Source organism: Callorhinchus milii, unplaced genomic scaffold, assembly GCF_018977255.1.
Source record: "Callorhinchus milii isolate IMCB2004 unplaced genomic scaffold, IMCB_Cmil_1.0 Scaffold3, whole genome shotgun sequence".
Taxonomy (NCBI): domain Eukaryota; kingdom Metazoa; phylum Chordata; class Chondrichthyes; order Chimaeriformes; family Callorhinchidae; genus Callorhinchus; species Callorhinchus milii.
In genome coordinates, this window is record NW_024704744.1 from 38,355,203 (window position 1) to 38,368,850 (window position 13,648).

Below are 13,648 nucleotides of genomic sequence, written 5' to 3' on the forward strand. Positions count from 1 at the left end.
TCCCTTTTTGTGCAGGGGAGTAACATTGGCCACTCTCCAGTCCTCTGGCACCACTCCTGTGTCCAACGAAGATTGAAAAATTGTAGCCAAAGCCTCCGCTATTTGTACCCGTGCCTCCCATAGTACTCTTCGCTGCACCCTGTCCGGACCAAGCGACTTAACTACCTTCAGCCCAGTCAACCTTTTCAGTACTGTTTGCCTTTCATTAGTCTGAAGGTGATCTGAAACTCCAACCTTTAGGGGGAGGATGAATCACTATTCCCTTTGGAAAAGATAGACTAAATAGCACAGGACTGAAGGTATTTATTGCACCTCAACAGAAGCAGTCAGATTTAGTCCAGGAGGGAAAACTCATTTGTTTCACACACAGGGATGTAACTGTTCAAATACTGTGCCAGATACAAGCTGAAGTTCAGCCCAAGGGAGTGTTTGAGGAATGGATGCTGCAGGAAACTGAAGGGCAATTAGTCTCAAGAGGAATTGGTACCTAAGATGCTTCCAGGCCTCGTGGAAGAAGACGAAAGAGAGGGTAGACAGAGAAAAAATTTGCATAACTAATTTCTTCATCCAGTAATGTCATTACTTTGTTACATAATAATTAATAATAATCCTTACATTTGCTATAACACCTTTCACGTCAGGAAGATGACTCAAAACACTTCACAGGACATATTGTAAAGTGTAGTCACTGTGTATTCTATAGGCAAATGTGGCAGTCAATTTGCACACAGCAATGTTTCACAAAACAGACATGAAGTGAATGACCAATTTTATTTGGGGCATTGTTAGCCAGGCCAGGGAGAAACTCTCTATTCTGTTTTTGAATAGTGCCATGTGATGTTTAACATCCAATCTGATCAGGCAGACAGGCTCTCTATTTAACATCTTGCCCAACTGACTCACTCTGTGTCAGTATCAAGCCAGTGTTGTAAAATAGCTTTCAAAATCAGTTCAGGAAATTACTAATGCAATGTTGGAAGTTGTACTGTTTCCAATATTTACAGTAATTTTGATGCCTAAATGTAGTAATGAGTCATAGGCTCCAGCTCTGAAGAGGAAAGGTAAAGAGACACTTTCCATTTAAGTACTGAACACAGAACGGTAAATATGTGGAATAGACGACCAAGGGAGGCAGGGGAAACAAATTCAAGAGGGAATTATAGAGTTATTTTGGAAAGCAATGAATTGAAGAGTATAAGAAGAGCAGTGTATTTTTGTTCTACTGTAGGACTAGTTAGCTGGTGTTTTCCAGTCTTTTGTTCTATCCCTTATTATATACCATTATTCATGTGCAAGTTGTGACAGTGAATATTGGCAAAGTAGCAGGAACCTTGTCTGATTTTCCTCTCTAATCCAGGGGCTCCTTCTGGGGCCTGAAAATCTGGTTATAGACTTCAACTTTTTTTTAAACATTTCAAGAGTGTGCAGAATTTTGAAACCAATTCTTTGAAGTTCTTAAAAGAATCTAGATATTATAGTTATGTCCCAAACCAGAGAGAATTCTTGGCCCCTAGTCTATATTATAATAATAATCCTTGCATTTGATATAGTGCTTTTCAAGTCTTCTAGACATTGCAAAGTGCTTCACAGAATATAGAGTCCATTCACAGAAAGTTTTTAACATCTACCATGTAGAGTAAGAAAACTTGCCCAAGGTTTTGCCCTGCCAGGAATTGAACACTATTCTCTCACTTGCGAGGCGAGTACTCTAACCATCGAGCTACAGGAATCCTGCCCAGCCCATCCTTGTACTGAATTATGCCTTTACGCACAAAAATGCTGAAGTTTTATGACTTTTTAACTTGCTGTATTTCTGTATATCTATCCCATCTACTCCCAAACTCTGCTCTTCTTCACTTCTCTATGAGCTTGTTTGTACAGCAGTGAATTTCGAAGTGACTAGGTTTGATTTTATTTTCATTCACAGCCTGTGCACTCTTTATCATCTGGGCAATACTTTACCAATGTGCCTTGGACATTATGATCTGGAATACTCTTTTCCTGCTTCTCAACATGCTGCATTTCCTCTATTTGGTGTACAAAAGGAGACCTGTAAGTATTTACGTCACTATTTTTAAACACTTTGTAAAATTAACTTTTGACTCGCTCGCCCTTCCTAATTGAGAAGAAATTCCAGCTGGTTTGGATTCACTTTATTGTTGTAGCATTGATTAATAAAATTGATCATTTACTTCACGGCCATTTGTAGGACATTGTTGTCAGCAAATTGCTGCCCCTCTCACCTACGAACCACACAGTCATTTCGTTGTACAGTAAATCCTGTGAAGCTGTTTGAGACATCAATCCTATGTGACAGACGCTATACCAAAAGTAAGGATTATTACTATTATTATTTCAATGGGCTAAGAATACAGCTGATCCTTAAATCAGCGATAATTTTAAAGCTGTCTTTTTTACAGGCTCTTTTCAGAGCCACAGAGAAACCAACTTTAAAGTTAAGACTGAATTCAACAATTTGCCAAATTCTGGAAGCTCAAAAAATGCTACATAAATGAAGAAATTGAGACAACCCTTCACAGACAGGACATTTCCGATGAAATAACATTTTTGTTAAGCCGTCCACTTGCTTTCTTGGCAGGGTTGACAGAAATTCCCTATTTTAAAAACCCCAAACTCTTGACCTCATTCTTTGAAGAACTTTTGCTTTCCAGCTTTCCAAACGTGGGGGTTGGCTACGTGCATGCTCTGTGATGCACGATGCCACAGAGCCACTTTGACTCGGCGGCCACCAGGTGTAACTGCAGCAAAAACGCAAAACTGAAAATAACTCATGAACAATAGGAGATACCTGAAAACAAATATACCCATGTCACTATCAGGTGCAAGACCTTTCTGATGAGGTATAAATCATGTCTCTACGTCAATCATTTATTGAGATCCTTCTTGAAGCACAGACAGACATTGTCGTTTTATTAGTATATAGAAGATGATCGCAAGGATGTCCCGAAGCACTTCACAAAATGTACTCTATTATGCAGTGACTGTATTTTGTGGGTGAATGCAGTAGCCAAATTGCACAGAGCAGTGTCCCACAAACAGCCATTAAGTGACTGACTAACATTTCTGGGGGATTGTTGGGCAGTATACCGAGGAAAAACTCCCTTCTCTTTTTTCGAATACTGTATTGCATGGGATTTATAATATCCAACCTGAACAGGAAGATTGGGCCTCGCTTTAATGTCTCACCTGAAAGACAGCACTTCTGACAATGCAGCACACCTGCATCGGTGTGTCACCTTAGACTATCTGAGTCTAACTCAGTCTAAGTGGCTCCATGTTATTCTCATGCCAACATCTTCACCGTTAAAGAGGAAATGCCTCATGGGTTTGACAAATTTGGTTTTACTTTATTTCCTCCCCCGTCTCCCCCTGTTTCATCCCCCCCTCTCCTCTCTCCCCTCTCTCAATCTCCCTCTTTCCCAATCAGCCGTGCGGGTCACTATCTGCAGCAGCAGGACTAAGTTACTAAAGACGCAGTTGGTAAGAGACGCGCTTGCCTTCCTGACAAACTACAGTAACGACAGGTATTATTTCCACCCTCCGTGCCTCTTCCTCCCAACCTCTAGCTCCTGTCGCTGCCCTGGGAGGACGTTCACCAGGGAGAGAGGGAGTGGAAGTTGGAATGTTGGAAATGGTCTCGGGCCAGATAAAATCACTGGCCGGGCTGGATGTGGCCCACGGACTGTCAGCTGGTCCACGTTGGATGTGGCCCGCGGACCTTTCTCAAATAGGGAATCTGGCCCGCGGCAGCCAAAAGGTTGGACAACAATAACAAAATTACATTTGTATAGCACCTTTCATATCGGGAGCACGTCCCCAGGAGCTGGACAATCAGTGTTTTGGACCTGAGCTGGGGGTCGAGATGGGGGAGGGTGGAGGGCAGGTGGGGGGAAGGAGGGTAACCAAAGGCATGGTTGAAGAGGAGGGTCTTGGGATGGGTCTTGGAGGAGGTGAGATGGAGTTCCAGAGGGTGGGGGCAAAGTGGCTGAAGGCATGCCCGTCAATGGTGAGACAGGCCAGAGCCCTCTGAGAGGAGGGAGCGGGCAGGTTTGGAGGGGGTTAGGAGGTTGGTAGAGGGTTGGACAACCCTGACTTAGATAATTACTGTTCTCCCAACAGCCCACAGGTTTTTCGATTAAATAATTACATTCTCATTAAAATACAGATCTGAGACCAAATTTAACCTTGCTGCTCTATATCTTTTTAAAAAGACATATTCCAATCCCCATTTGAAGTTGGGACTTCAGACCACTTCTAAAATGTCAATTTACTACCTGAACATGTTGTGTGACAAAGATTCAAACTCCAGCCCATCAGCCAGATGTGCATACTTTTTTTATGAACTGAGTGATTACAAAAATAAAAAATAAAAGGTCTCAAGACCTTTCTCTTTGACCATGCCTTGAGTCATCTTCCCACCTCCAGCCCTCTCAAATCCAACTCCAGCTTGGGTGCAAACCCTCGATTGTCCTTCGCCTTGGGACATCCTCCCAACGTGAAAGGTGCTATATAAATGCAATTTGTTGTTGTTGAGTGCTTCTCTGCTGACTGTCTGAGGAAGAAAACAAAATGATTAACTTTAGTATTGTATCTGTTGATGTAATCTGGAAGCATTTTAGGATTGGAGAGGGCAAAGATCCTCAGTCACTGAGTTTTGGAACAATTAGATTGCAGAGTGGAGGGGATGGGATCCTTTTGGGATTGTCGTCGGGGAGTTCTTTGGTAAATATATTTTAAAGTGGGGAGGGTACAATGCCAAGGTGTACTTATTATTTATTTGAATTAACTGCTACATCTAAACGGTATTTACTTAATTCAGGAGTGCTATGTTGTGAAATTGGCTATAATAAAGGGAAATAATAACAATAATAATCCTTGCAATTGATATAGCACCTTATCACATCGTTGAGATGTCTCAAAGCGTTTCACATGATATACTATAAAATATTGTGGGCAAACGTTTATAATGTGACCATTGAGTCCTGTAGCTCAGTGGTTAGAGCACTCCCCTCGAAAGCAAGAGTCCTGGGTTCAATTCCCAGCTGGGTGAAGTCTTGGGCAAGTTTCGTTACTCCACACCCCTGATAATTAACCCTCAAGAAAAAAAATAATAATAAAATTGGTCACTTCAATCCACAACTGTTTGTGGGACTCTGCGGTGTGTAATTGGCTGCCTTGTTTCGCCAACAAGTATTCAGTCAATTCACTTTACAGTAAATTCTGTGAAGCGCAATGAGACGTCTAGAAGACGTGAAAAGTGTTATATCAAATGCAAGGATTATTATTATTATTGAGAAATTGAACTCAGCTGACTGCTTCAGAGTAGGGTTTCCCTGTATTATATGGAGTCACTTTATACAATATTATGAAGTTCAATCACACCTAAGTACTTTGTTTCATTCCAGATTAAGATTGACAAGGAGCTCAAGGCACTTTATAGGAGGATGTTTGATCCGCTTCATGTGCCTCCAGAAATGTTCCAAAGATTAACAGGGCAATTCTGCAATATTATGACACTCCAAAAAGATCAGACTTATGCTGCAGAAGATAAAACCTGTGTTGATGTCCGACTGAGTGTCCTGTTAAAGGGAAAGTAAGTCAAAGGGTAGTTGTCTTGGTTTCACTATATATTTAGTATATGTATATCCACTGCAACGTTTTTATTAACAGGACTGTAGTACTTTTATTCCAATTTAGATCAAACTGTAAGTTAACCAATACAGGTTATTGCCATTTCTCAATGGCCTGCGTCTGGTGTGTTCAAATGTCACCGTTGCAGTCGAATAATCTTTCTTCTTAATGCCATGTTCCACACTTACACTTTAGCAATGTGCACTCCAGCTATTTTTCCAAAAATATGAATGTGTGTAACATGTGAAAGAATATCTTATGGGTCTTCAAATTCTGTCACATGGAGGGTACGTTTTCCCTCCTTGCTTTTCCGTTTTGTTTCTTCCTCTCGCTTCCTAAGATGATAACTGAGGATCTCACAGGGGGTGTTTGTCCTGCGTTATTTCTCGGCTAAGTGGCAGGTCTTTATTTATATATTTGAACCCAGGCAGGGAGTGTTGGCAGCTATTGCATTCTGCATGACAGACAATTCCGATCCTGTCATCAGCTGATGTCGAAATAGAGGAGCCACTGGATAAGTGATTGGGAACCCTCCATACCCCTCCCCTTAGCTCAAGGCCATTGAGGTTGATTGTAATATTCCTGTCTTCCAATTGAACATGGCTAATTTACACCAAATCAGAGACCTTTCTGGACTGTATGTTTTGTACTCATGTTAGGCTTTGATTTCAACAATTGCCAAGTAGTGGCTACTCCTGAATATTCGTGATGATAGCTGATTCTCAATTAATTTCTAGACTAGTCCAAAGATTCTTCTCCATTATGCTCATTGACTCAACCACCCTGTGAACCTCTCAACATTTGTTTTAAAATATAAATATAAAAATAATGATAACACTTGCAAGCAGGATCCTCTCAGTTGTCTCATTTCAGTCTACAGGTTTTTTAGTTAATGGCTTGCAATGTCTCGTTATTCTTTGATAGTAATAATAATAATAATCCTTGCATTTGATATAGCGCTTTTCACGTCTTCTAGACGTCTCAAAGCGCTTCACAGAATAGACTGTAAAGTGAATTGACTGTATATTTGTGGGTGAAATGCGGCAGCCAATTGCGCACAGCAGTGTCCCACAAATAAACATACCAAATGCAAAGTGTTGCTCATTAACCCTTGTAAAATCATATGCAATACTGTGTATTCTATAAAACAATAGTATCACACGTCTCAAAGCGCTTCACAGAAAATATTGTTTTCTGATGCAACTTAACTTCAGATATTTTGTTCAACAGAATGAAGGTTTCTTATCGGGGCCACTTCCTGCACAATATCTACCCAAATGCTTTCATCGACTCTCCGGAATTTCGATCAACTCAGATGAACAAAGGAGAAAAATTTCAGGTATAATAATATAAGCACTTAGGAACATAGAAAAGGCCAAAGATCCAACCTGATGAGAAAAGATTTAAAAAATATATAGATAATCCTGTACTACTGTAATTAAACCCCTCAATTGATTTGTTCCCAAACAGCTTTCTAATTCCCTCTTCAATTTGTGATGCAATCTACCTCCACTGAATAGTTTATTTACATATCACCACACGCTGTGCATTTAAAATGTTTGTTCATCAACCCTCTCCAAAGCTTGAGTCCACATACCTTTAGTCTAATGTTTAGCTGTATTAAATGTGTTCCACAAGGAACATGTTGATGAACTCTAAAGCTGTTTGCATGCTTTGTAAATATACAAATGTACTGCATTATTGGAAGTGCTGTCCTTCCGAAAATATATTAAACTGAGGTCCCATCTGCCTTTTCAGGCGGATGTTAAAGATCTCATGACACTATTCGAAGAGAGAAGGGAGTTTCTCTTGGTTTCTAGGCCAATAATCTTCCAAATAAAATTGGTCACTCACTTTGGCTGTTTGTGGAACATTGCCGTGTGCAAATTGGCTGCAACTTCCACCTACAGATAAGCAGTCACTATACTTCACAGTAATATAGTGTGAAGCACTTTGAGATGTCTCAATGATGTGATAAGGCACTATATCAGTTGTAATGATTTATTATTTATTATGAAATGCATGGATCCTCCAGAGCTTACAGTGAAAATTATGCACACAAATGCATTTCATCATCACTTATTGTTGTCTAATTTACAGCTCTGATATGTAATTCTATAATATATATGTATTGGAAGAAAACTATTTGTACATTTCATATACATTTATTTTTTCTGCCTTTGCTGTTGGAGTTAATTTCCTATAATATAACCAATATAAAATTGCTAATAACTGATATTAATTAGCACAAATACTAAAAGCCATGACTTGATAAACGCGAGATACTTTTTTTCAAAATATGAATTTCAAATGGCTAGACTTGGATATATTGTAGTTCAGAAGGTTGAAATTTCCTCTGAAGGTGCATATGCATTACAAAAGAAGAACCTCTGTGTCGAGGAGAGCAAAAATCTCTCTGCGCCACACTTAGGAGCAGTAAGCAATGACATATCTAAAGCAAAGTCAAATATCAGGACTATGTATTATAAATGAGCCCTTCATGTACAGGAGTAGCAATACAAAGCAAGATATGATTGAATGGTTCCCTGAGCTCCTGCAGAAAGCTGACTATGGCTGACAATTTACTCACAGCAATATTTCACAAACAGCCGTGAAAAGAATAACCAATTCTATTCGGGGGTTTGTTGGCTAGGACACCAGGAAAACCTCACAACTGTTTTTGAATAGTGCAATTTGACCAGGAAGACGTTACCTCAGTTTAACTTCTGACAACTCAGCACTCCCCCAGGTCTCCTAGCCTAGACTGTGAGCTTGAAGTTCTGACATGGGCTTGAAACCACAACCTTCTGACTCAAAAGTGAGAGTCCTACCAACTGAGCCAGGCTGAGACCTTTAAAATAGTATAGATACATTTGATTCTGTAAGATATACCATTGCTCATATTAAAAGGTTAATGATGTTTATGCTTGGATACCAGGACTAGTGTCTCAGACTGATATTTTCTCTGTTTAGGTAACCATTGTAGCTGAAGATACCTGCAAGTTTTTGTGCTGGTCCAGAGAGAGGTTGACTTTCTTCTTGGAGTCTGAACCATTTCTTCACGAAGTGTTCAAATATATAATAGGCAAAGACATTACAAATAAGCTGTACTCATTGAATGACCCAACACTGAGTGACAAGGTAGACTTTTATCTATTATTATTATTATTTAACACATGCTTGTAGAATAATCCTGCATCGGAATTGACAGACCTGCTGTACTGCAATAAGAGGTTATGACCTACCTTTATGTCGATAAATGTTTCATTCTTGCACTTTGAACTGAATTAATTGGGTCTCCCACAGGATACCTGGGAGAGGATTAAAACCAGATCCAATGGGTGAGTGAAGTCTAAGACAATTCACCCCCTCCTGGTTTATTGAAGGGATGGTGGCAACGCTTTTATATATTGTAAGCTTGCCCGTTAATGAACTAGCAAGATAGGCCGGTTATAGCTGGACAACAGCGGGAAGCTTGCCAGACACTGCTCTCAATGGAAACCTATGTAATTTATCTGGTTAAAGTTCAGCATTACTCCCAATGCACACTCTGAGGTCCCCAAGCATTGGCCCTTGCTGACCTGCACCTACTACTGCCCTGAAATAGGTAAGCAAGTGTGTCCCTCCCAAAAGAGAGTGCACACTGCATTCCAGATTCGTGAATTTCCATATGTAGGTGGGAAGCATGGAACTTTGTTTGGATACTTTCAAGCATGGCAAACGGTTTCTGTATGTGTCACCCAGTTGACCAAAAAAAATCAAGATTTTTAAAAAAAAATTTTTATTGTTGGTAAGATAGTTAACTGAGTGACAACTAGCACTTATATAGCACTTTTGAAATAGGATAACCAACTTGAAGCAAAACACAATGGTAATGGGGGAATCCTTATCTTCAGATCGTGCCTGAAGCTCTGGGACATTACCCTGCATGAAGGGCGCTCTATAAATGGAACATTGTTGCTGAATCACTGAGCAGGGAAGAGAGGAAGGGAAGTTTATGGGTGTTTACAAAGCACAAACAAAGAGAGATTGCAAGGTAAATTCTAGGGAGTGAGGGGGCTTATTGGTCACAGATGGTAGGATGGAAGAGGTGAGGAATGCATAGTAGATCTGAGTGGGGTGTACTGGCAGGAAAATAAACTATGTTGGAGGTATTGCTGGAGGCTAATCAGCGAAAACCACATAGTTTGCAATCAATAGCACTGTTTGGCAAGTTTCCCACTGCTTGTCCATCTAGGAACACCCTACCCATTAGGGCTTTGGCTTTGGCTTTGTAGGGTTAACAGGAGCTGAATAGGATGATTCCATGCCTCCAGTGACAGGTCTGCCCTTCCAGATCCTGCCGATGAGCCGCTGTGCTGTTATCAGCAGTGTCTTGGAGTACTGCAGACCCACCTGGCTCAGTAACCAGACTACCGAGACCACCGCAGATTTAGCTCCAAGGAGATGATGCTTACCCTCCCCCCCCATCCCCCCACCCCCAGGAGGACAGTCAAAAAACACGCATGTAAGGGCTGCGAGTATTTTATGGCATAGACTCTTTTCATTGGTCTGATGGTTTCGTTGGTCATATACACTTATATGGCAGGGAAAGGGTACGTTTTGTCACCGAATTACAACAATCTGTTCTACCTTTAGTGAGCCGTTTGAGCACCCATAGTATAATAGAAGCAAATTATATTACAGGTATGCAATAGAAAGCATGGATGCATGTTTTGCTATTTTTTCTGAAAATCCAATTTCCTTTCTATTACAGACTGCCAAGAAGTTTGAGCGACAGCCAAGTCTGTGCTCACAGCTTTCAATGATGAAAGTGAGAAATACCATGGCCAGTACTAGTGACGCAGAGGACGGACTGTCTTCTTTCTTACGAGGAAGTTCCACTGCATCGTCTGTCCGTGAGCATCAAATAAATGACACATTTCTTTACCTTGCTTGAGCATTTAATGATAAGGAATTGTGAAAATCATCAGGATACTCCGAGTCTGTGAAAACAGGATTTGCACTGAGCGAGGAGGTTTGGTCCTTTCAAGATCAAACCATGCACATTGGACCACAAGCCCATTTCTGCTTTCACTGTCTAAAATTGGTAGCAATAAATCCACCTGAACACGACAAAGAAAGGGCAATTCATGAAACTAACAACTTTCCACTTAACATAAACCATTAGACTTCCTTATCTTCATTTCAGGGGCCAACTCTTGCACTCCTAGTCTTGACATTCTCCAACAGCCTGACAGTCCAGGCTAACTGACTGCTGACATTCCATATCTGGTGTTTGTACTGAGCCAGAATCACCAACACGCCAGACTGACAATCTGTCAGGCCAACAATGCTCCTTGACAACAAATATGTCTTTCAGCATGTAAAAAAAAGCTTGGAATGTGAAAAAGGGTAAACCCATTACTTCCACAAAGCATATGACAGTAGTTAGATTATATTGTGGCCTCAACTTCATTGATTTACTCTCCTGAGGAAAGACATTCTGTGGTTCCCGAAGGTATATTAAACAAAACAAAACTTCAGAAAGTCTACCTAATGTAAGATTTCATCAGTATCCAAATATGAGGCTTCACCATGTATCCTAAAAGCAATCTTCAGAAAACTTTGAAAGTAAACATGATGATGTGGCTACATAAACCAATCCTACACTATGTACATCTTGATTAAAATTGTTGGTTGACATATTGAAATTTTTGTGTTTGCATTGTGTGTGCATGTATTTCTTCTGTGCCTGAAATTAACGCTTTGCTCTTGTTTTATAAACAAGGAGCTAACCTGCAAGACTGCTCTAATTTGCCTGACCGACGTCAACTGATGCATTTTGTTCATGCTCAGTCCAGTTATGACTAACTGCATTGTACCAGGTACTGAAAAATCTGTTATAAACTCACAATTTAAATCATCCTACTAATTTGTGAGAGATTTAATTGAATCGCCGGATCTTAAAAAGATTCATTAATTGTGAGTAAGCTTGTTGTGAAGACTTCCAGAATGCTCTTCGAAGCCACCAGAACACGGTGGCCTTCTCTGTTATGTATTTTGGTTTCTTCCTTCTCATCAGCAATCCTTTTGCTGCATCACATTCTCCGTATGAAGGAGCATGTTACCCGCTCCCTTTTATTTCCACTAGAGATGTCTCTGATGTGATCTAGTTGCTATGGCATTTGCTGTGTTCTTTCCACCTTTTTGTAGGAAAGTCCCTCTGTAATGGTCGGCTTAGCCACAGCGAATCTGAACTACAGTTTGGCTGAGCTACAACGAGCAATGCACTGCATTGAGACTCGAAGAGATACATGAGCAGCAGCCAATTCAGCTGCCACAGTTCTTGATATTTCAGTTATTTTTTGGTAAAATGAAAGTGTAAGCTTCTTATTCAAAATAGTCTGTCCACATTCAGCATGCTGGTGGCAGGGTGATGTTATGGTATAACAATAGGAGTTGCTGTCTTATTTCCAAAACTACCCCTTCGGACTTGAACTGAACAAATCTACATGTAACCTCCGGAATCTGATCTTAAAGATTAAGGTACAAGGTTGGGAAATGTCTAGTTTGCAACTGGTTAAAAGTAATCCTATTTCACATTAAGCAAGTTATTAGTTGCCCTTCTTGCAATTTCCCATAAAAATAGACCAAGACTGAATATCACAGTCATTAGTGGCAAGGTAGACTTCAGTAATAGCTCCTTGAACAGATTGGGGCAAATTTGAAACCCATGACTGTTTGCCACTGAAATCTGACTGAGTTGTGTCTTATTAACTCTTACTCTTAACCAGACTCAGCTGTATTTATATGGTGATGATAGAGAATGTATATCACTGCTGAATGGAATGTGTCTAATATAGAACAGAGACGGGAGTTTTTCCCGGTATCCTGGCCAATAGGTCTCTGCCTGTGGAATGTTAGCTTCATTTTGTAGCCCTATATCCTATTTGATACTGAGTTTGGAATAAATCCATGGCTTTTCCTACAACAGGAAAGGTATGCATTTGAGAATTTTTCTGCATGATTTAAATTACAGTGGGAAACTTTGCAAAAGAAGTGAATGTAAATAACCAAACATACATGAGCATGAATGCTTGATTGTGGAAAAATAAATAGGATTTAATTCTAAGTAGAAAATTCAGCAGTTTATTTTGTTAGAATCATTATCTAATGCGCATGTTAATAAAGCTTTGTCAAATGTTTCATTGAGGTGATATTACTTGCTTTGCTGATATTTTGCTCTTGTTTTAATGTGACAGAGAGGTCTCCATATACTAGGACATCAGCAAAAATGAGACCCATTGAGGAGACAATTGAGGATGATGTCTTTGAGCCCGCTTCACCAGCTGCCCCTTCAGCTCCCAAATGACCCTGAATACAAAAGGAAGGGTCCTAACAATCGACAGCTCCTGTCTGCTGGAGAAGACAAGAAATTTCCAATCAAGTTATGTTGATTTTACCCTCAAACAGCTGAACCAGTGATACATGACTACTTGACAACTGTTTACTTGTCATTTAAGTCCATATTTTTGCATGTTGTGTTTACTGAATCTACTTTTGACTACCTTCACATTAGTATTCTGCTCCACTGCCTTTCCTCTCACCTGTGCCTCAACAGTTCTGTCCTTGCCTGGTTCCAAACTTACCTTTCCCACCATCTGCACTTTGTGTCTTCCAACGGCTTCTCCTCTAGCCCCAGCACTGTCATGTGTGGCTTCCCGCAGGGCTCTATCTTCGGTTCCCTCCTCTTCAATCTAAACATGCTCCTGCTCAGTGATGTCATCTGCAGTCATGGGGTACGTATGTGGTATCTCATGTATGTGGATGCCACCCAACCCTATCTTGCTGCCTCCACCTTCGACTCCAGGGCCGTTAATGTCCTGACTAATTGTCTGTCTGACATAGAGTCTTGGACAAGAGCATATTTCCTCCAGCTCAATGTTGGCAAGACAAGGCCCTCCTGCTTGGCTCCTGACAGCACCTCCTCACCTCAGCCACTGACACTATCACT

The 13,648-nt window shown here is 40.5% G+C and overlaps 1 protein-coding gene and 1 non-coding gene across 2 annotated transcripts in view; both read left to right on the plus strand.

Annotated features, from left to right (window-relative positions):
- The window catches only part of LOC103182228, a 36,921-nt gene extending 23,650 nt beyond the window's left edge, over window positions 1-13,271 (plus strand). The window contains exons 5-10 of the mRNA XM_042332851.1: window positions 1,928-2,052; window positions 5,427-5,614; window positions 6,883-6,991; window positions 8,626-8,793; window positions 10,409-10,550; window positions 12,897-13,271. Coding sequence (XP_042188785.1) covers window positions 1,928-2,052; window positions 5,427-5,614; window positions 6,883-6,991; window positions 8,626-8,793; window positions 10,409-10,550; window positions 12,897-13,006 — 842 coding nt within the window. The 3' untranslated portion in view covers window positions 13,007-13,271. The remainder of the gene's footprint in view (window positions 1-1,927; window positions 2,053-5,426; window positions 5,615-6,882; window positions 6,992-8,625; window positions 8,794-10,408; window positions 10,551-12,896) is intronic.
- Window positions 5,000-5,071, plus strand: trnas-cga. The gene has a single exon. It is a non-coding gene; the product is annotated as a tRNA-Ser (tRNA).
- Window positions 13,272-13,648: the final 377 nt, after the last annotated feature.